This window comes from Sus scrofa, chromosome 15 (assembly GCF_000003025.6).
Source record: "Sus scrofa isolate TJ Tabasco breed Duroc chromosome 15, Sscrofa11.1, whole genome shotgun sequence".
NCBI lineage: Eukaryota > Metazoa > Chordata > Mammalia > Artiodactyla > Suidae > Sus > Sus scrofa.
Window position 1 is genome coordinate 64,375,496 of NC_010457.5, and position 21,025 is coordinate 64,396,520.

At 36.4% G+C, this 21,025-nt stretch overlaps 1 protein-coding gene across 3 annotated transcripts in view; it reads right to left on the reverse strand.

Annotated features, from left to right (window-relative positions):
• The window catches only part of CYTIP (cytohesin 1 interacting protein), a 68,161-nt gene that overhangs the window by 22,350 nt on the left and 24,786 nt on the right, over positions 1 to 21,025 (reverse strand). Inside the window, exon 1 of one of the 3 annotated variants that reach the window (XM_003483653.4) lies at positions 6,412 to 6,694. The exons of 1 other annotated variant lie outside the window; for it this stretch is intronic. In XM_003483653.4, the coding sequence (XP_003483701.1) occupies positions 6,412 to 6,588 (177 nt within the window). In that variant the 5' untranslated portion in view covers positions 6,589 to 6,694. One more of the 3 variants, XM_021074748.1, reaches the window with a different exon arrangement.

The window sequence follows — 21,025 nt, forward strand, 5'->3', positions numbered from 1 at the left end:
AAGCACAGTTATCGAAAGGTCCAAAGACACATCTGTAAAATGTTCTAAATCACAAAGGACTTTGTTCTTAATCACCTTGTTTGGCCCAGCTCCTGGGAAACTGTTACAAAGGCTGTAATTTCCATTCTCTAGTGATAGCAAAGGAGAGCTGGGAAAGGGACCATTCAGGCATTCCATTTGAAAGATTAAAAGAGGCTTTGATAATAACACCCTATGGCAAAAGAGTTAATGTAATGTGGCAAAACTCCAAAGCTTCCTAAAAGAACTTCATATCTAATCTGTATTTAAAATAGCCTCTGAAAGGTTAACCACAGCAATTTATAATTACACTGCAATCCAAAGAAAAATAACATCCATAGAATGACATATAAAACCCAAATACTTGACAGTTTTTGGAGATGCTGATGAAATTATTGTATGTATTGTAATAGTTCAATATGTTACTGTTTGAGCAGGATAAAATCATCTCTAAAGAATCAATATCCAGAAGCACAACTCAGATAAAACCAGAGACTCAAAACCTCAATTCTGTTTATGATTTATTTTTACAATAGTTTTAAGAAACCTCAGTATAGAAAATATCACCTTCAGTCCTCCTCATGCTTTGGGAAAAGATCATACAAACATACGCTTCTAGGATGCATTCTCCCATTACAAATAAAGGAAAAGTTAACAAAAGGTGGTAGCTTGTTTTCAAGTTAATTGTAGTGAATTTTTGTGTGTTTTTTATTTTGTTTATTTGCTTAAGAATGTTAAGCTTAGGATGTTAATTAGCTCTTTCTCAAGTGTTGATCCAGGGCTCCAAAGTATAAGCTCTTACTATTAGTTAATAGTTTAACTGGCAACCTATTAAGCTTGTCGTATATCAGTGAATACAGAAAATGTCAGGAGAGCAAAGCATAGTCAGTCTAAACAAATAAAAATAAAATAGAGTATGAGAGCCAAAAAGACAAAAGCACATAGAAGTAATTAATGCATAAATAAAGCCTTCATCAAGGCATATGTTAGGGGAGAAACCCATATTACTGCAAGGAATTTGAATTATTGAGTACAAAATGCCAGAATTCTCACAAATTTCCTGGCTGGGTATTCACAATTTTATCCTGATAAGTACCATGAACAAGGTGGAGACTATTCTATGTAGTGGGCTCCCTTCTTGTAGAAGAGAGCAATAAACTTGATATGCCCAAGTATTTTGAATCTCTCTCTTACCTTGTACTCACATTTTCTTAATCTATTTTCATTATTTGCATTTGCTTGGCTTTTATCCTTATTTTGGATTGTAAAGTGCTTTGGTAGGTCATAGCTAATCATGATATCTATAAATCATAACTAGAATTTATATTTTAAGATATTGCCATTGCCATCAATATTCATCAGATTATGAACGTATTCATATATGTGTATTTATACAAAGGGCATACTGGATTAAACACTTCTGTTGATAATTATCTGTATGCTTTGGGCCTCTTGGGGAATGTATTTGTTTTACTTTCTACCCCAATGCCCAGCACAGGATCTAGAATAGAGTGGAAATGTGAAAAGAGCTAAATAGACAAACTCAAAAACTCAAAAACTCAAAAAAAAAAACAAAAAAAACAACCACCTCAAACCCAAAACAGAAACAACCATAGAAAAAGGACTAATAGAAAATAAATTATGTTAATAATGCCTTAGTACACAAGAGCTAAATGAATGAATGGTGACAAGAATTAATGAATCCCTAAAATTTTGAGCTTTTCCTCATCAATTTTAAATATCTTTTTGCTAAGCAAATAATCATAGCATTGATGGGAACCCCAAGATGTCATCTTGTCCGCTGTTAACCTACCTTCAACATAAAAAATCATTCTAGGTAGATTCAAATACAAAATTGCTTAATTCCACAAGATAAATCCAAGACCTCTAGAGAAAAAGATATGTCTCCACCTCCCTCGGGCTAGCATTTCTCTCTCACTAATTGACTAGATGAAAATGGAAATATCTGCCTAGCACAAAAGTGAGGTGCAGAGCAGAGCAGATACGAAATTCCTCTGGACTTACTGATCCGGGTCATCAGTGACACACATGCAAAGATCAGACCAAATCAAATTATAAATTAGTTTCCACTCTGGATTAGCAATGAGCCTGTCATAGGCACCTAATATTTAAATAAAAAACAATTTAAATAAATTAGGCACCATCAAGTTCTCTGACACGTGCCACATCTTGACACAGTGTCTACTTGTTTTTGATCTGGGCTGTCAGACTCAGGCGATGTGGAAAGGAAAGTTCTCAGGGTTCAACCAAACTATCTGCCTAAGTGAAAAGAAGTATGTCTGAGGTCTTATCAAAGGTCTCACGTTTAGAAAAAGTTTTCTCTGCCGCCTCTTCCCTAGAGTGAGCTGCCCTCTTCTAGGCTCTGACCAGTGGAGCCTTTGCTCCCCAGGCTGCCCCCGCAGCCAGCACCTTTTCTCAGGACTGTAGGGATGACAAAATCTCATGAATGAGGAACTGGTGTGCAATGAACAGCATATGCTGGCAACAGCTGTCTTTTATTACACATTATCTAATATGAGAAATCTAGGTTTAGCAATTTGGCAGGGCTGCAAACTACACATTCAATTATGACTGCTGAGTAGACAAAGCTCCTTAACTCCTTGCTAGCCTCTAATATAAAGATGCCTGGGGTAGGGCTAGGATCCTGCATCTTTTGTTTTTAGTCAAATGGCTTAAAAGATCAGACATTAATATTAAAATTGCAATTTTTGCTGCTATGCGGTGATTCACAACGTCCCTCTTTATTGAGAAACCAAGACTGTACTTCAGCTGTTAGTCTGCGGAAAATAAAAATAATCTGCAGCTGAACCAGATAACCAGCTCCTCAGAGGAACTTGAAGTTCAATACTGTAGCCACTTTGGCTGCTAAGTAACAGCCTGTTACTTCCTGTCCCCACTGTGTACTCATTTCCTGAAAATGTTGAGGGTGGGGGGAGGGGAGGATACCTATTCACAGGTGAAGCATTTTTGGTTTATTGTTTGTTTCAAAAGTTCCCAAATTCTGTGCTCTGCTCCCTTTCCAGTCCCCTGTGTGATTCTTCCCAATTGTTCCATCAATATAGCTTTTTTTACACTTTTAAGTCAGGAGCTTTAGGAGGGCAGTGCTCCACAGAAATATTCTAAAATATAGTAAAATAGTGGAGCTGAACTCAATATCTTACCTTATAATAAGGGCCCTTAAGGAACCCAACTAGAACACAATAGCTTCCTAGGAAAGTCTCATGGGCTCACAAACTTCTTTTTCAAGAAAAAAAAAATTTTTATATTGTTTCTAAACACAGCACAGTATGGATTAGAGAATACTTTTCAAATTCTTTCAAAGTGAAATTAACTGTTTTCTACTAAAAGTATCCATTAAATGATCAAAATATCTTGTTTCCATGAGGAATACTTGGGAGTTTTGGTAACAGGTGGGTGTGTGGACAGAAATAATGTAAAAGCTCCTGAAGGGCAGAACCCATCCCAGAAATATAAGCATTACAGGGTTTGGCACAATATTTTGTATCTGAACTTATAAGTGAAATTACCCTTTCAGAAGTTGTCTGTTTAGTAATAATTCATTAATCAAAAGAAAACCAGGCAAAGAGTGTTACCACTAATGCACACTGAGGCTTCTCATCTGTCAGGTTTTCACTACAGCATTTGGTGAAAACTACTGTCCAAGGACAACTTACTACCCTTGGGCATAAGGTCCACTAGCGACTCCCTTAGCACTGCAATATTTATCAGGATACTTTTACTTCCGCCTTCCTACAGCATTTTCCACTATAAGAGATTTTTTTTTTCCCTAAAACTATGTTCACAATTAGGATCTGTGCTGGGGTGTGTGTCACTTCCTACAAATACAGGTATTGAGATAATATGCACATACAGTGTCTATTTTTAAACAACGTTGAGTATCAACACCCAGTGATTTTCAAGATTAATCTGAAACTACAGGCTAACCAGATATAGCTTTGCAGAAACCAAAGCCAACAATAACAAGAAGCAGGAATTGTTGACGTCAGTGCAGAAGGGTTGAAAATAACTGTGGGCAGAGAAACACCTGCTCGTGGGATTGCCGCACAGGGATCTCATTGCCTGCAATTCAGTCAGTGCCAAATGGGTGATTCTTCTTCAAAAACCAGTTAAAGGAAATGAATATCCATTTGGAAAATTCTGAACTGTTGGGATAAACTTGCATCAAGTCTCAATGATGATAACTGTACAGAATCAAGAATTAGAAATATCCAAGAGGTTTTGTTTTGATTTTTTTTTTCCCTTAAAGTAATTCTCACAGCAGTAAAAAAGAAAGAAAGAAAGGAAGCTGTTCAATTAGGAGGAGGCTGATGGGAAGGAATATGAGAAAAGGGTGAAGACCTAAAAATGATGAGAACATATGAATAAAATAATTGGTGTGGAAATGTGTGTATATGTGTACATATATATTATACAGACTACATACACACACACGTGCATCCCATATGCCTAAATCCCTCTTCTTCCAATGACCCCCTACTGACTACATCTTTTCAGTTCCTGCTATCTTTGCTCAGACTTAAAACCAGAAGTGACTCCTCCTTCTTCATTACCTTTCATAGTCAAGTCTTTGGGTCTTTTCCCCATTTCCCAGTTCCTCTTTCTCCAAAAGTTGCTCCCTTACTCACCGACAGGTCTCTACCCACTACGACAAACACATTTCTAGAGTAAGTTTTCTAAAAACTTCTGCTCAAACATGCTCAGTTGTACTGGTCAAATTACTGCTTCCTCAGGCAAAGTGTCCAAGTGTTAAGTAAAGCAGCCTAGCTCTGAGGTCTCCTTTCCCCTCCCTTCCCACACAGACACTCTCCAGGTCTGCCTAATACCATAACGTGTGGCTACTTAAACTGCTCTAAGGGCCCTAAGACCTGTGCCTCAGCATTTTAATTATTCCTTTGCTCTGGAATACCCTTCAATATCTGGAATCTCTATCCTTCAAGGTCGTTTTCAAAGACATAGTTGGATTAGAGCATGTGTGCAATTTTACATTGTGTAATGCCTATTTGGTCTGTTTACTCACTTGTAAACACTGAAATGCCAAGAAATGTGCCTTCTCATCTTTGTACACCCTACAGTGCTCTACATCTGAAAAGTGAATAAAGATTTTGATACTTCCCACAGCTGCTTTATTTTCAGATAGTAAATTGATAGAAATGTTTATTATTTTAAGTTTAACCTTATAAAAGCAGTTTCAGATGGAAAAAGATCAATAACCCAAACCATGGCAAGTTATTCCCTTATCTTCATTATGAAAAATATCAAGGAATCAGCTATGTCATGACTGAAAAATGATAGTGACTCTCCTATATTCTATAACTCTCTAATCCTGAAATTAGAAGGCTTAACACATGATGGCATACAAGTTTTAAGGGCAAAAATTCATGCTTTAATACACTTCTAAATATGCTCTGTATGAGCACTATATCTAAATTCAGATATGTATATGGGGCATTATAGTAACTTATTTAACCAAAATCTGAAGATGTGTTTTGGTTTATTTATTTTTTCTACAAACTGGAAATTAAAAAATGAAAAAAGTCACAATAAATCCAGTTGGACTTGCATTTTTCCAAATGAGTTTACCTCTTTAGGGAATTACTTTTCAATAAAAATTAAAATAATGGCATAATTATTGACTCATACTGCATGTCAGTCACTCTTTTAAGTACCATAAATTTCCTCACCTAAGCCATGGAAGAACCCCAGAGGGTGGTTCTATTATTATCTTAATTTTAGAAAAAAGAAAACTGAATCTTAGAGAAGCAAGTGATTTACTCAAGATTCCACAACTAGTAAGTGGTGGATCTTGCACCCACTTATCCAAAAAAAGTCTTAATGCCCAATAGCGTGAGGTATGTGCTGGTGCCCCAGAACTGAAGATAATTGAGTCAAAAAAAATTTGTCCTTAAAAAAAGTATTCTCATTGGATTACGAACTGAAACAACTAGTAAGGGCTGGAAGGGAGGCTGGGTGGGAAGGAATCAATGAGAGACATACAGGAAAAATGAATAATAATTCTCAAACTGGTCCTGACTATATGTATCATCTTCAAGTTGATGTACTTAATGATTTTTCCTTTCATCTGAACAGCTCTTCAAATGAAAAGAAACAAACAAAACAAACAAACAAACAAAAATCTTCTTTCAAGTTTTGCCTTTAAAAATGTTTTCTTATGGTCTTTAATCAACTAGTCCATGAACTCTCTGGGCTCCTTACATCCTTCCTCACCCACATCTGAGCCACTAATTCCAAAGCCTCTAAAATGGCATTTTTAACATGCAATCAGGCAAACAGATCACTCTGCTCTCAAGAGAACATGAACATGTTCTAAAAGGTACAAAATAGCAATCATACCTGCTTTCTTCCTCGAGGTAAAGTAGCCACAGTGTCTGCCAGCATTTGAAGCCTTCTATTATCATCCATGGGAAAGCTGCCTGTTGTGAGTGTGGAGTAAGAGCTACAGGCTTGCCCAGCACAGTACTCCACAAAATTGCCATTGCTACTCTGCTGCAGGAGCCTTTGTAAAGACATTGTGAATAAAGATTACTCCAGCTAGCACATGGTTGAGTGGCCTTGCAGGATGGGGGAAGCTCAAAGTATAACCCTCAAACAAGTAATCAAAAGTAGCAAAGCAGAAAAAGCCCATGTGACTTCTGTGGTTTGAGGCACTTGTTACACAAACGCTATCCTCCAGTTCACTCCCATTTCTCAGTGCTTTTTTTTCTTTAAGGCCCTGAGAAAACTTAAAGCCAGTTTTTACCATTAAAACACATTGACCTTTTTTTTCCTCTTTCAAAGGGCCAGAACTCTTATACTTTCATGTTCTATGGCAAGTTGTATTCAAAATACCATCTGCTTTTTTTTTTTTTAAACAAGTAAAAAAGAAAAACTTCCCAAAGTTCTGACATTTGTTTGCCATCCACTCACCTACTTAGTACAGGCAGCAGGCAGCACAATATAAAAGTCAGGATGTGTGGACATTGAGTACTTGTGAATATCAGCCAAGACTTATAGGGTCCAGTCATAATATTCTCTCATGAAGTCCTTGTAATGTGCTTTCCCTAGCTCATTACTATTCATCAAAAGTACATTATATCTACCACATAGGCTGTGACCATTCAGCATTCTTTTGGTTGCCCTTCAACTGCTTTGACCTCACTAAAATTATCCATCATCTTTACAAAGAAAAATTGGAAGGGAAGACCAGCACATTTAAAGCACAATGTTGGCCACATCTTAGACTGAACTTTGCTGCAGCATCAGCAAGTAGTCCCAGGGGAGGAATGATGGAGAGGCCATGAAAGTAAGAAGCAAACCAAGGTGGCACAGGGTGGCCAGCTGGTCCCTGTTTGTGCCTATGGGCCAAAGGCACCATTGTGAAGTATTCAAGATCTTAGATAATTTTATTGGTGGGGGTTGCGGACATGAAGTTTCAAGAGAATTGCTTTCAAAGGAGAGGAGGAGCAGGGGATGTAAGCCAAAGGAAGATTCAAAACAAAAATCAAAATGAGAAGTTCTGCACAGCATAAAAAGTCAACTGTTATTTTCAAAGTCATTTGGAAGGTCAAAAGTAGAATTTTAAAGAGTCAGAAAGTCTTTGAAATAAAATGGCAGTCAAGGTGAATTCAGCTCAACCAGAACCTACCAAATGTAAATCGTAAAATCTTCTGAGTTAACAGTGCTTCAAGAGATGGAGCCACCTCAGAAATTTTTAAAACCCTATCATAGCATGACTCATTACCATTGGAATTGGATTATGACATGAACAAAATGATGTCTCCAAAGACATATAAAGATCTAAATCAGAGATTACAAACACATTTGCCTTCAGGGTTTAGGTAGGTAAAATAATACAATATAAATGTGTAAAACAAAGGGGAGTAGTAGAGACTTTGGCAACTAAAGAATAAGACAATGATAAAGACATTTATGTAATACATATGTGTGTCCGTGATAGAGAAAAGGAAGAGAGATTGATTTTAAAAACACCTCCAGGCTATAAAGTGCATGACCTATTATTTGAGGGGAGCAATCTACCTCTCCTCTGGGAATTTTATAAAATTAGGTAAACATTTTAAAGTTTCAAAATGTCAAATGGAAATTACATATTTGCTTGATATAAGGCCTCATAGGCCAACCAACAACAAAGTTTTACAGATGGTGCTAAAATTTTATCAATTTAGTTGCATAATATTAATTTTAAGCTAATTATAAACATCTATTATTAAATTAAGAAATTGGAAAGTACATTATTTTTCATTTAATTTTTCATTTAATTAATGAAATGTGTTTAACAAGTAGAATATTTCAAATCCCATGAGATCCATGGCTATAAAATCTGAGTCAATGCAGATTTGACATTCAGCAAGTACTTACCAGTATAGGCACAATTTTTTGTTTTTTAGGACCACACCCACAGCATATGGAGGTTCCCAGGCTAGGGGGTCAAATCAGAGCTGTAGCTGCTGGCCTATGCCACACAGCCACAGCAACGTGGGATCCAAGCCTCCTCTGTGACCTACGCCATAGCTCACGGTAACGCTGGATACTTAACCCACTGAGCAAGGCCAGGGATGGAAACTGTGTCCCCCATGGAGGCTAGTCAGCTTCATTTCCGCTGAGCCCTGAGAGGAACTCTACAATTTTTAATTACATATTAATGACCTGGTCTATTTTAATTGTTCAGTTCCCTGTTCTGATTGTCAGGACCTGTGTCATACTAGTTACCAAACATTTTAAATAGCATTCCTGATCAAAAGTATCCTTTGTGATAAAATGTGGGGAAAAACTTATCTTTCATACAAATGTCACTTCAATCCTCAAACCCTTCATTCACAAAGGTGTTCTACTATTTACAACATCTCTTTTCTATTGAATTTCCTTACGACAATTATGGTAGCCTGAAACTCCCTTCCCCTTCAGCATCCCCTTTATTTTATAATAAAATGAAACCAGATCAAGGAACCTACCTACTCAAAAGATTTCAGGAGATTCCCCAATGTCCATAAAATAAAATTTAAATTTAAATTAAATTAAAAGAATTCCAAGTTGTTACCTAACTTCACCTCTGAAATGTCATTATCATTTTTTTTTCAGATCTTCTTTTAAGACTTAGCATATTATAGTCAGGGTAAAGTTACTTGTACACAAGTTTGTTTCTAAACTAATTTCCTTGAGCACAAGGATCATCTATCTTTAAATGTACACTCATGTCCTATATTTATACTGTTCAATAAATCTTTATTAATGAAAGAAAATGGGTAGAGCAGTAGATATTTAACAAAAGAAATTAAACAATATTGTTTTGAAGCATCAAAGAAAAACTAAACTGGTAGAAAAATTTTGTACTATGAATCCATATTCCAAAGTACTATATTCTTCTATTAGGTGTTATCTGGAAGATATGAAGGGAATCTTTTACAGTACTCAAAGTAGTCAAAAAAAATCATGAGGTGAGATCCAGGTTATTTTGCCAGTGCTGTACCAAATTTTCAAGATAAATATAAATTTTATATAAATTATCCCAGATAAAAAAAGATGGATTCTCTAAAGCTAATTAATCTGATTCTAAACTATATAGAGAGGACAAAAAAGGGAGAAAAGAAGAGAGGAGGGAAGGAAGGAAGGGAGAAGAAGAGGGAGGAAATTAAACTAATCTCACTTATTCTGATACAAACATCCTAATTCAAATATCAAATTGAGTCCAATAGTGTATTAAAAATAATATTTCTCAATGAAGTAGGATGCATCCCAGGAATACAAGAATAGTTCAACATTAGGATATAAACATATCAGAAATGACTAAATTTCTGGATGAAAGAAGAAATTCAATGCAATAAACACCAACAGTGGCATGATTCATCTTTGCTTTGAAAAATCCCAAGTTAAGTTAGGAATAGAAGGAAAATTTTCCTAACATAATGAATGATCTGCCAGAAACATTCACCAAATATCATCTTCAGTGTTGAAATGTTTTTCCAGTACAGTGAGAAGGAAAGCAGTGATGATAATAACACTCACTACTGATCACTGTTTCACTCCATCTCATAGATAGTAGGTATAGAATTTGTAAAGAAAAAGACAAAACTGTAAGGTTTGTTGGTGATGTGGTTGCATAACTAAAAGATCCAAGACAATCCACCAAAGAACAGACTTAGTAAGATAGTTTTCCTAAATGTATGAGTCAAAGGATAATATATAATAATAAATAAATTTCTTATACAGCAGCAGTGGTCAGTGGGCGATACGGATTTGTAATAATGGAGGAAAGAAATACTATCAAAATAGCCAAAGAGTCATAATTCAGGATTTGACAAGCATTTTTAAGATATTATGAAGAATTTATAAAGTCCAGAGTAAGGGAAAAAAATATTATGTTCCTTTATAAGAAGAGTTGTTCTTATAAAGATGTCTATTACCCTCAAATTTTCTGATTTTGAATGTATTGCAAATCAAAATCTACGCAGGATTTTGTTTGCCTGCTTGTTTATAAAATCTGACATACATTCTTACACTCATTTGAAAGATACATTGCAAAGACTAGTTAAGAAAAATGTTTAAATACTAATGGTAAAGGATAGAGGTAAGGATGATATTGAGAAAATAACCACATATGGACATAAGAAAATACTAGAACTGAACTGTCAAATAGAATACATCAATGAAGAGAAAAGTGACAGACTGAACGTTTGGGATAGAGAAACCCAAAACATATCCATGCATAGGATTTTAATTCATTAGGAAAAAAATAACCCCCTTCAATAAATGAGGTTGGTACTCATGTGGAAACAATTATGTCATAATTTTTTATTACATTATAATAATAGAGAGTTCAATGTAAAAATAATTTTAAAAATATAAAGTAAGGAGTTCCCACTGTGGTTCAGCAGATAAGAACCCAACATAGGGTCTCTGAGGATGCTGATTTGATCCTTGGCCTCTCTCAGTGGGTTAAGGAGCCAGCATTGTCACAAGCTGTGGCATAAGTCACAAATATGGCTCAGATTCAGCTTTGCTGTGGCTGTGGCGTAGGCCTCAGCTGCAGCTCTGATTTGACTCCTAGCCCAGTAACTTCCATATGCTGCAGGTGTGGCTATAGAAAGAAATATGTATATATATTATATATGTGTGTGTGTGTGTGTATATATATATATAATGTATGTATAATAGCATAAAATAGAGAATAGAATAGTTTAGAAAAATTAGATTGTGAATGGAATCTAAAAGTCCATTAGCAATACAAAAATTTAAGTTTCTGTTCAATGAAAGCTATAATGTACATAGGTTAAAGCTAAGTGGCAGCAAGAAATTATTTGTAGCAATTGATTAAAGGCCAAAATACATTAAAAATACTTTAAATTGTGCTTTGAAGAAAAATACTTTTAAATGAACAAAGGCTATGAATAGATTCTTTACAGAAAAAGCACAAATAATCAATGTACTTATTAAAGGATATTCAAACTTATTAGTAAGAAAAAAAGTAAACCTTTAATAACAGCTAGATACTGATTTTTGCCCACCAAAAATGAACAAAATCCAAAAACTGGTGATACCCAGTACTGGCAAAGTTACAAGTAAATAGGCTCTTAACACTTTGTAGGAATATAAATAAAGCTTAATTAGTAGGGTGATTTAACAGTATTGAAATTTAAAACATGCACACCAGGAATTCTACCTTTAAGAATTCACCTTACAAAAGTACTATTACGAGTGCAGAAAACAGGAACAATTCTAGCAGCATTGTTTATAATTGTAAAAAAGTGGAGTTTTAAATGTATAGCAATTGAGAAGCATCTAAGTTACGATAATTTAATTCACCTAGAATACTCTGCAGCCATTAAAGAGTATAAAATAAACATTTATATGCATAAAGTTCTTTAAGACAAAGGGAAAAGATAGAGGAACAAAGTGCATAACATAATCCCATTTATTCCTTTTTTCTTAAAGAAAGATCACAAATGTACATGTACACTAACATATCAACATAGAAAATACCATGCGTATATGGATAGTCCCCCATTTATGATGGTCCGACTTAGGATCTTTTTGACGTTATGGTGAAAGCAGTAGCATTCAGTAGAAACCATACTTTGAATTGCGAATTGTGGCCTTTTTCAGGCTAGAAGTATACTTTCTCATGGTGCTGGGCAGGGCAGCAAGCCATAGCTCCCAGGCAGTCACATGATCACAAGGGTAAACACCCCATACATTTCACCATTCTGTACCCATACAACCATTCTGTTTTTCACTTTCAGTGCATTACTTAATAATTTACATGAGGTATTCATCTCTTTTTAATTTTTATTTATTTTTTGTCTTTTTGCCTTTTCTAGGGCCACTTCCCATGGCATATGGAGGTTCCCAGGCTAGGGGTCGAATCAGAGCTGTAGCACCACAGCTCACAGCAATGCCAGATCCTCAACCCACTGAGCAAAGCCAGGGATCGAACCTGCAACCTCATGGTTCCTAGTCGGATTCATTAACCACTGCGCCACAACTGGAACGCCTCATCTCTTTTTATAAAATAGGCTTCACATAAGACAATTTTGCCCAGCTGTAGGCTAATGTAAGTGTTCTGAGCATGGTTAACGTAGGCTGGGCTCAGCTACGATGTCCTGTAGGTTAGATATAACAAATGCATGTTTGGCCTAAAATATTTTCAACTTATAATGGATCTATCAGGATATACCCCATTGTAAGTTGGGTAAGAACTGTATATGCTAATCTATTAAGAGTGGTTACCTCTGGAGAAGGAGTTGAGGGAGTAAGTGTGGAGGGTTGTGAAGGAAGACTTTCGAAATGTGTTCTATCAATGGTTTTAGCCTTTTTAAATAAGCATGCATTCTTATATTAGTTTGCCAACTTTTTAAATATTAATAACTCACAGAGAAGTTTTAAAAGCCAGTTACGTTTTGTTGATAGTAGCATGATTTTCTAAGTCCTCATACGGTTTATATTTGCTAATGAGGATTACTGGTTTATCAACTGAATGTTTGGCACTTGCTTATAGGCTAAGGTTTTATTTTTGCTTAATGAGACTTTTAAAGGTAATTCTTTCATATTTCTTTATCTTTTTCTTCCAGCCAAGTAAAATTCCTCCTCAGAAAGGACTGCTGAAGTCTCCACAAAACAGTACAAAAAAGGAGAATAACAATCACAGGCCACCCATTTTTACAGAAACCAAGGGCATTGAAATATGTATTTCTCAAGTGGCAGTTCAGTTCTCAACTGTCTAATTCAGTTCTCATTTGTTATTTATTACTCCACCCTCCCTATCATATACACACTGTTCCATTTCAAAATCCAAATCTTTTATCAAAATTCAGGGTAAACAAGTGACAGGGTTCCTTCCTCTTCCCCTAACTCACACCCTGTGTCACCCTCAGGCTTCAGCTTTTACTAAAGTTGCTCAATAGGCATGGTCAGAGCCACCCCACAGAGCTGGGAAGGGCTTCGGGGCTTTAGAAACTAACTTCTTAGAAAGCAAGAAACCTGTTTAAGACTGGAATTTTGCGTAATACTTGGAACAACCAAATACTTTCTTGAGAGGTAGGTAATTTCCCTTGGGCCCCTGAATGAAATCCAAATTTTTAGCCTGTCTTTTGAGGTTGTGTATGTTCTAGTAGATCCTATGACATCATATCAAACCACATCCTGATTATACTGGCCTTCCTTCTAACCCTTCAACAGAATGCAATTTCTCCCCAGGGTTCTTCCCTCTAACACTGTTCCCCCCTTCTCCCCCCCATTGATCTTCATTTGTCTTGTTCTCTCTGTAACTGTCTCTCTATCTTTCTGTCTCTCTCTCTGGCTCTGCCCCCCCACCCCAAATCTCAGTTCAAATATCATCTACTAGAGAGGCCCCAAATATTCCCAACTGAGTGGATAAATGTGTTAAACAGGCCACATCCAAATGGAAGAGCTCCAAGGAAGAGTTTTCACATTGAAATTCCCTAAGCAGACACCCCTCCAATCTGCTCACCACCCAGAGCTGCCCAAATTGGCCCCACTACCTGTAAGGGACTTTCCTTTAACAATAATAAGAGAATCAACAGAGAAGGGCCACCAGGGAGCAACTTAATGGAATGCTCCTCCCTTACTTGTTTTTGTTTTCAGAGTCTAGGAATGTACATGAGTGTGGGTGTGTGTTGGGTCGGGGGACATGGGTGTGTGCCAGAAGGCAGTTCAGAAGAGCAATAAGGCAACTTCTTAGAATGTCAGGAATCTCTATTTTCCTTCTATTCCTATCTACTTACATTTTCCAAAACAGACATGATATCTCAATTTCTTTGAGATTCAAATGTAATAAAGGGAAGGATAGTATATCAGACAGAATATCAAACATTTCTATGTGACCAAAGCCTAGCACAGAGCCTGACTAGCAGTGGGCATCAGTAACTATATCTTAATTTTATTGAATTAAAATAATAAAGCAAAACAGATACAGCAAAAGGTAGTAAGCACAAGAGAAAAAGCAGTACATTCCTGTTTGGTAAATCCATAGTGTTTGTTAGAATAGAATAGAATCAACAGTACATAGAACTGAAGCTATATATATTCTTGAAGTTATAAGAAGATACTAGCTGAATTTACACAAGGTTAGACTGCAAGGACCCTCAGAGCCATCTCATTAACTTCCTTTATTTTTAGATAAGGAAAAATAAGACCTGGAAAATTTAAATTTGCCAAAAAGACAGAGTAATTTAGTGGTAGATCTATGACTAGACTACTTGGTCTCCTTCTATTTAATTCTACAAATATTTCCTGAGAATGTAGTCATAGTAAGAGCTAGGCAATGTGTTAAAGGTTTAATCTCATAAAGCAATGAGAATGGTGTAATATTTAGATGAGGATACTGAGACAAACTGGACTGCTCTGTGTTCCCTGAATATGCATACCTCTTTCCATCTTAACCTTTGTTCATTACCCTTGGTTCACCTGGATTTACCTACTCCATCTCTATCTAGAAAGCCCTTCCATTCTCCCAGGTCCAACTTAAATACTACATCCTTCACGAAGCCTTGCCCCATATCCCCAAGCAGACAGGAGCATCACCTCCCCAGAACATCCAAAGCACATCTAAAGGATCTCTCTTATGATAAATCACACTTTGCCTTGTGAAGATCATATATACCTGTCTTTTCTTCCCTAATAGCTTGTGAGCTCACCTCCCCCAGCCCCACCCCAAGACATAGTTCCTTTCTCCTTCATCTCTCTATCCCTCAATCCCTTAAAATAGTGACTTTCTCACAAGAGCTACTTGGTACGCATTTGATGAATACATCCTTAATCTGCCCAAAGCTCTGGCAGTTGATTTATTCTCCCAGTTATTATTTCCTTTGAGCAATACAGGTCTTTGATGAATAATATTTACTGTGCGCTTAATACTTAAATGTAATTGATGTTTGCCATGTTGTTTGACTTAATTGCAATGAGTATGAAAGGAAAATCCATACAGTAATAGTATATATGTGATACTTTATTTCTATGATAAGCTGCCATTAGTTGCAATATTCACCACTGATTTATTAACTACTTTTAAGGAAAATGTCAGCATTAAATGTATTCATAGATGGTAAGAATCATTCTAATTTCAGAAATGCAAAGTGGGAAGAAGATGTGAATCAGAGGTGAAGAAGTACGGTCAGGGCTCTTTTCTCCCAGCATAGCCCACAAGGTGCCCTAGGAGGTATGCACATTAAATTAAACTTGTCCAGTCAGTCCTTAAGGCAGAACACAGCCTGGCATCTCATTTGTCCCAGATTTCTCTTCTACTACTTGATTAGACCTCATGTTTTGTCACTTCTTCTGTCTCTTCCTTTCCATGACCACATGTGTCCTCAATACAACGTAATACCAGGCAACTGGTCTCCCCAACCTGTCATTATTTAATCATGTCCTACTCCATGCCTACTTAATTAAGTTTAGAACTCTTAGTCTTGCATTAAAAGTTACCCACCAGTACCATACTGTTTTGATGACTGTGGCTTTGTAATATTGCTTGAAGTCTGGAAGAGTTATGCCTCCTGCTTGGTTTTTGTTTCTCAGGATTGCTTTGGCAATTCTGGGTCTTTTGTGGTTACATATAAATTTTTAGATTGTTTGTTCTAGTTCTGTGAAAAATGTCCTGGGTAATTTGATAGGGATTGCATTGAATCTGTAGCTTGCTTTGGATAATATGACCATTTTTACAATATTAATTTTTCCAGTCCAGGAACATGGAATATCTTTCAATTTCTTTACATCTTCTTTAATTTCCTTCATTAATGCTTTATAGTTCTCAGCTTAGGAAAATGTGGTGTATATACACAATGGAATACTACTCAGCCATAAAAAATGACATAATGCCATTTGCAGCAACATGGATGGAACTAGAGACTCTCATACTAGTGAAATAAGTCAGAAAGAGAAAGACAAATACCATACGATATCAGTTATATCTGGAATCTAATATATAGCACAAATGAACATTTCCACAGAAAAGAAAGTAAGAGACTTGGAGAATAGACTTGTGGCTGCCAGGGGGGAGATGGAGAGACTGGGCGGGATTGGGAGCTTGGGGTTAACAGATGCAAACTATTGCTCTTGGAATGGAATTACAATGAGATCCTGCTGTGTAGCATTGAGAACTATGTCTAGATACTTACATTGCAACACAACAATGGGAAGAAAAACTATGTATACATGTATGTGTAACTTGGTCCCCATGCTGTACAGTGGGAAAAAAAAAATTAAAAAGAAAAGTTGCCCACAATTTAATTCTTACCTAATTTTCCAGTCTTAACTTTTAATCTAAATAAATTGTTTTAAAGGCTCCAAGATATTATAGCCTTACTCCTGAGAATATATCTAGCATTGCCATATTTCTGCCTCATTGTTTAAACTATGCCCTCTTCCTAAAACCCTCTCCTCATCGTTAGTCATTGAAATTACCTCTGCTCTTAAGAGTTGATCTTGGAGTTCTCATCATGGCACATCAGAAATGAATCTGACTAGGAACCATGAGATTTCTGGTTCAATCCCTGACCTCGCACAGTGCATTAAGGGTCCAGCGTTGCCATGGGCTGTGATATAGGTCACATATGCGGCTCAGATCTAGCGTTGCTGTGGCTATGGTGTAGGCTTGCAGCTGTAGCCCCAGTTAGATCCCTAGCCTAGGAACCTCCACATGCCTCGGGTGAGGTCCTAAAAAGAAAAAAAAGAAAAAAAAAAGCTGATCTCAAATGACACTTCCCTGATGCAATGATGCAATGATGACAGCAGACAGAATGTCTTGCTAACACTACCGAACTCCTATAAAATTCAGTATCTGCCCCATTCATACAGACCTTGACACATTACAATTTAACCCAGTTATTTATTTGCCTGACCATTCTCCCATTAGAACCCCATTTTATATATATTTGTGACCCTTATAAGGTTAAACAACATCATGGTTTAGAAAAAATTGTATGAATATATGTCAAATAGACAGTTTTGGAGCAGATAGTTTACTTGATCGAACATCACATGGAGGGTTCTGAGGTGACATGGATGGAGTTCAGAGCAGATAAAAACTACTGAAATTAAGAATTTTCAGAGTTGCCATCGTGTCTCAGCAGAAACGAATCTGGCTAGCATCCATGAGGACACAGATTTGATCCCTGGCCTCACTCAGTGGGTTAAGGATCCAGTGTTAGCGTGAGCTGTGGTGTAGGTTGAAGATGCGTCTCAGATCTGGTATTGCTGTGGCTATGGTGTAGGCTGGCAGCTACAACTCTGATTAGACCCCTAGCCTGGGAACCTCCATATGTTGCAGGTGTGGCCCTAAAAAGACAAAAAGACACACAAAAAAGAATTTTCAAGCTATTTTACATACTTATTCAGAGCAACACTCAGAAGCACTGTAGAAGAATACTGGGGATTTTAGAATACACTAGAAGACAAAATAGCCACTGTCCCTGACCATTTGTTTTTGTCTCAAGTAGAACAAGTGCAAAATTGAAATGATAAAATGTTAAATATTCTCAGAATTGGGAAGGGGGACTTCTAGGGCATATATAATTAACAAAATACCTATACCTTAAGTTAGCAGTGTCAGGAAAAAAAAATGCCATCCCCATTTTATAGGAGAGAAGCAAGGAAAAATATATCATTTTACAGGAAAAGGAAGCACTTTATGTCTTCTTTCTTGCTAGTCATACAACTTCAGCAGATGAGCTCTGTAACGGGGAATTTCAGCACTACCCTTCTCCATAAGACTGGAGAAGAATAAAAATGAAGTCTGAGTAAGAGATGCGTCTGGAGAGAGACAGTAATTACCGGCCAGGACTGATTAAAATTCTCACTAGGACCTCAAAGAAGCACACTGAACATGCCTGAGCAATGGAAGGAAAGCATAACAACTGCTTCCCAAGCACGTGTGGAGAAAGTAACAAAGGCAGGAAAATATATCCCTGGCTTCCAGCCACAAGCTAAAAATCTGAATGAAAGAAAAGCCAGATTGTATTGATCTGTTACTCCTAACTATGATATGATATTCAACTCCGTCTTTGGTGTATAAGATGCCCCTTTCACTCTCTGGTAAGCAGATTGTTAATATTCTCTGGTCTTTCTCATGCTGCCGTATTCATCTCCCTGAACACTAGCTATCAGAAGAGCCAAGTGTGTCTGTGTCACATATTTTGTCTCATTCACACACCTGGCAAAAATTGTGTACATGTTACACATCAATACAGAACCAAATAGGGAATGTTTCCTTCCCACTTGACTCTAGAAAATAGACCCAAGATTTCACTCTCAGAACCAAGGTTGTAAGGTGATTTTTGTTTATTTTACCAGACTACTGACACCCACCCTTCTCTAGCTTTAAGAATCAGTTTACTAACTGGCTTTTAGAGCAGATTCTTTAAAATAGATGTTTTTGAAATATTCTTTCTAAAATGCAGGGACAACGTGGGCAGTGATGCTCACTACAATTAGGAGATTTGTTTTCCAATTACTGTTAACTGATGACTTTATTTTTCAAAAGGTAAAAGTTTCTTTAAATAGTCAAATGTTCACAAGAGCATATCATTATCGATTTGTGACTCTACTGGATCCCTTGCTTGCTGTTTGCTGTCCTGTGCTTAATGGCTTGGCTTTTGGAACATGGCTCCCTCTCCCAAGCAACTGGAAAATCAAAATCCCCTAAGTTAGTGATCTCTTGGAAAAACAACATGCTTATCTGCAGTATTGGGGGTGTTTAGAGATACACTAGGTAGTAAGATAGCCTTTTGTCATTTTCAAATGAACCACCTTGTCTTAGTGTAACTTTCCTTTTTCTCCACTTTTGAAATGCAATTTTCCCAGGGACAGGAACCTTGTCAGGGAAACTTTGGACTGCATGGGACTTCGAAGATAGTCTTGTCTTTGCTCAGCAAATCCTGAACCCCTCTATCATTCCCCAAGGGAGTATTAGTTAATTATTTACTTAAGTCCATGCACTTGTGAAGTTTTAAGTGCAGAGAGGAATGCCGTTCTGTTATTTTGCTTTTAAGTACTGAAAGTCTTAGTTTTATTTAGTTTTGTGATGTCCTTTCTTTTTATTTCCTTCAACTCCATTTATTTCTTGCATAAACTCTAACACAATTTACAAAGAGACATACAAAATTGGCATGCAAGCCAGCTTTGAAAAAAAAGTAGGGCAGGCTAGGAGGAAACCAGTGGAGTCCCCAGAAGAAATTGTACTTGTCATTAATTTTTCTATTTACATTCTATTTTTCTCCCTTTTTTACAGCTAGTATTTGAAAACTGCTAAGAATAAGCAAGAACAATGGGCTTGGCAAAGGGAAGGAAAGAAGATAAGCAATGAAGATCATAGATTGAATAAAATTTCCCCCAATTCCATGAATGTTTCATACCTAGCTTTAAAAACACTTTATTTTTTTTCTTACCAAGGCTAACTCCATACATTCTGCACATTTCTTCTTGTTCTATATTTCTGGTAGATGAGAAGCCATTATAAAGTTTGGCCACGGAGACCTTAAAAATCACCCAATATGATTTGACACAAAGAGGTAAAAAGACTTGTCTGGAAATTTGGATCATTGGGAGTAGTTGTAGAACCAAAGTTCTTCTACTTCCCAAAGCAGTGCTCTTCCTGCCAAACCACATTGCCTCTTACTGGAAGATCATCATGATAACCCGCTTTGTCATTTTCTCACCTTTCTTCATAAATCCACCCTTTTAAACTTTCAATTGTTTTCATGGTCTTTCAACCAATCTATAAAATTTAAACATGGTATAAGGTAACACATAACTTTTTGATAAAATACATAATAATCAGTTCATTTTTTCATAATGGTATCAAAAGTGCTAGCTCGCTTAATTTACTGTCTTTCTATTCCTCCTAATAAAAATAATTCTTTGCTATTTTCTGACTTTAGACTAAATTCTCATATGAATTTCTGGTTTTGCTCTTTTCCTACTCCTTTTCATGTGCTGCAGATCAGATTGCTAAGATTTCTGAAGCCTGACATAAGAATCGTTTAGTACTCAATTCTGCTGCCTACTGCCTGTCATCCGTCCATCAATTCAGAAATGAATATGTAGGAATGTATTTCACAGTCTTGGCAGGACATATTTTTTAAAGACTCTGACTGATTTACAACATTATACCAAATTGCTAGAAATATACTCTAAAAAAAAAAATAACTCTCAATACTAAAACACAATTATAAGAAAGCAAAAAAAAAAAAAACCCTGCAAAAAGTCCAAGATAAAATAATTCTAAATGAAACCACTTTTCTTTTTACTAGTTCTTTTAAATTAAATACATCTAAGACATTTTTGTACTTGATTATTTGATGTGGAAAGGAAAGGAGATAGAATATAGACTCAACCATAGTAACTGGAATTTCATTAGAAAATTAAATTAACATATTAAAGCAAAAATTCATTGTACTAAAATATGAACACTGAATTAGCATGACCTTTTTTCATGAGAAAA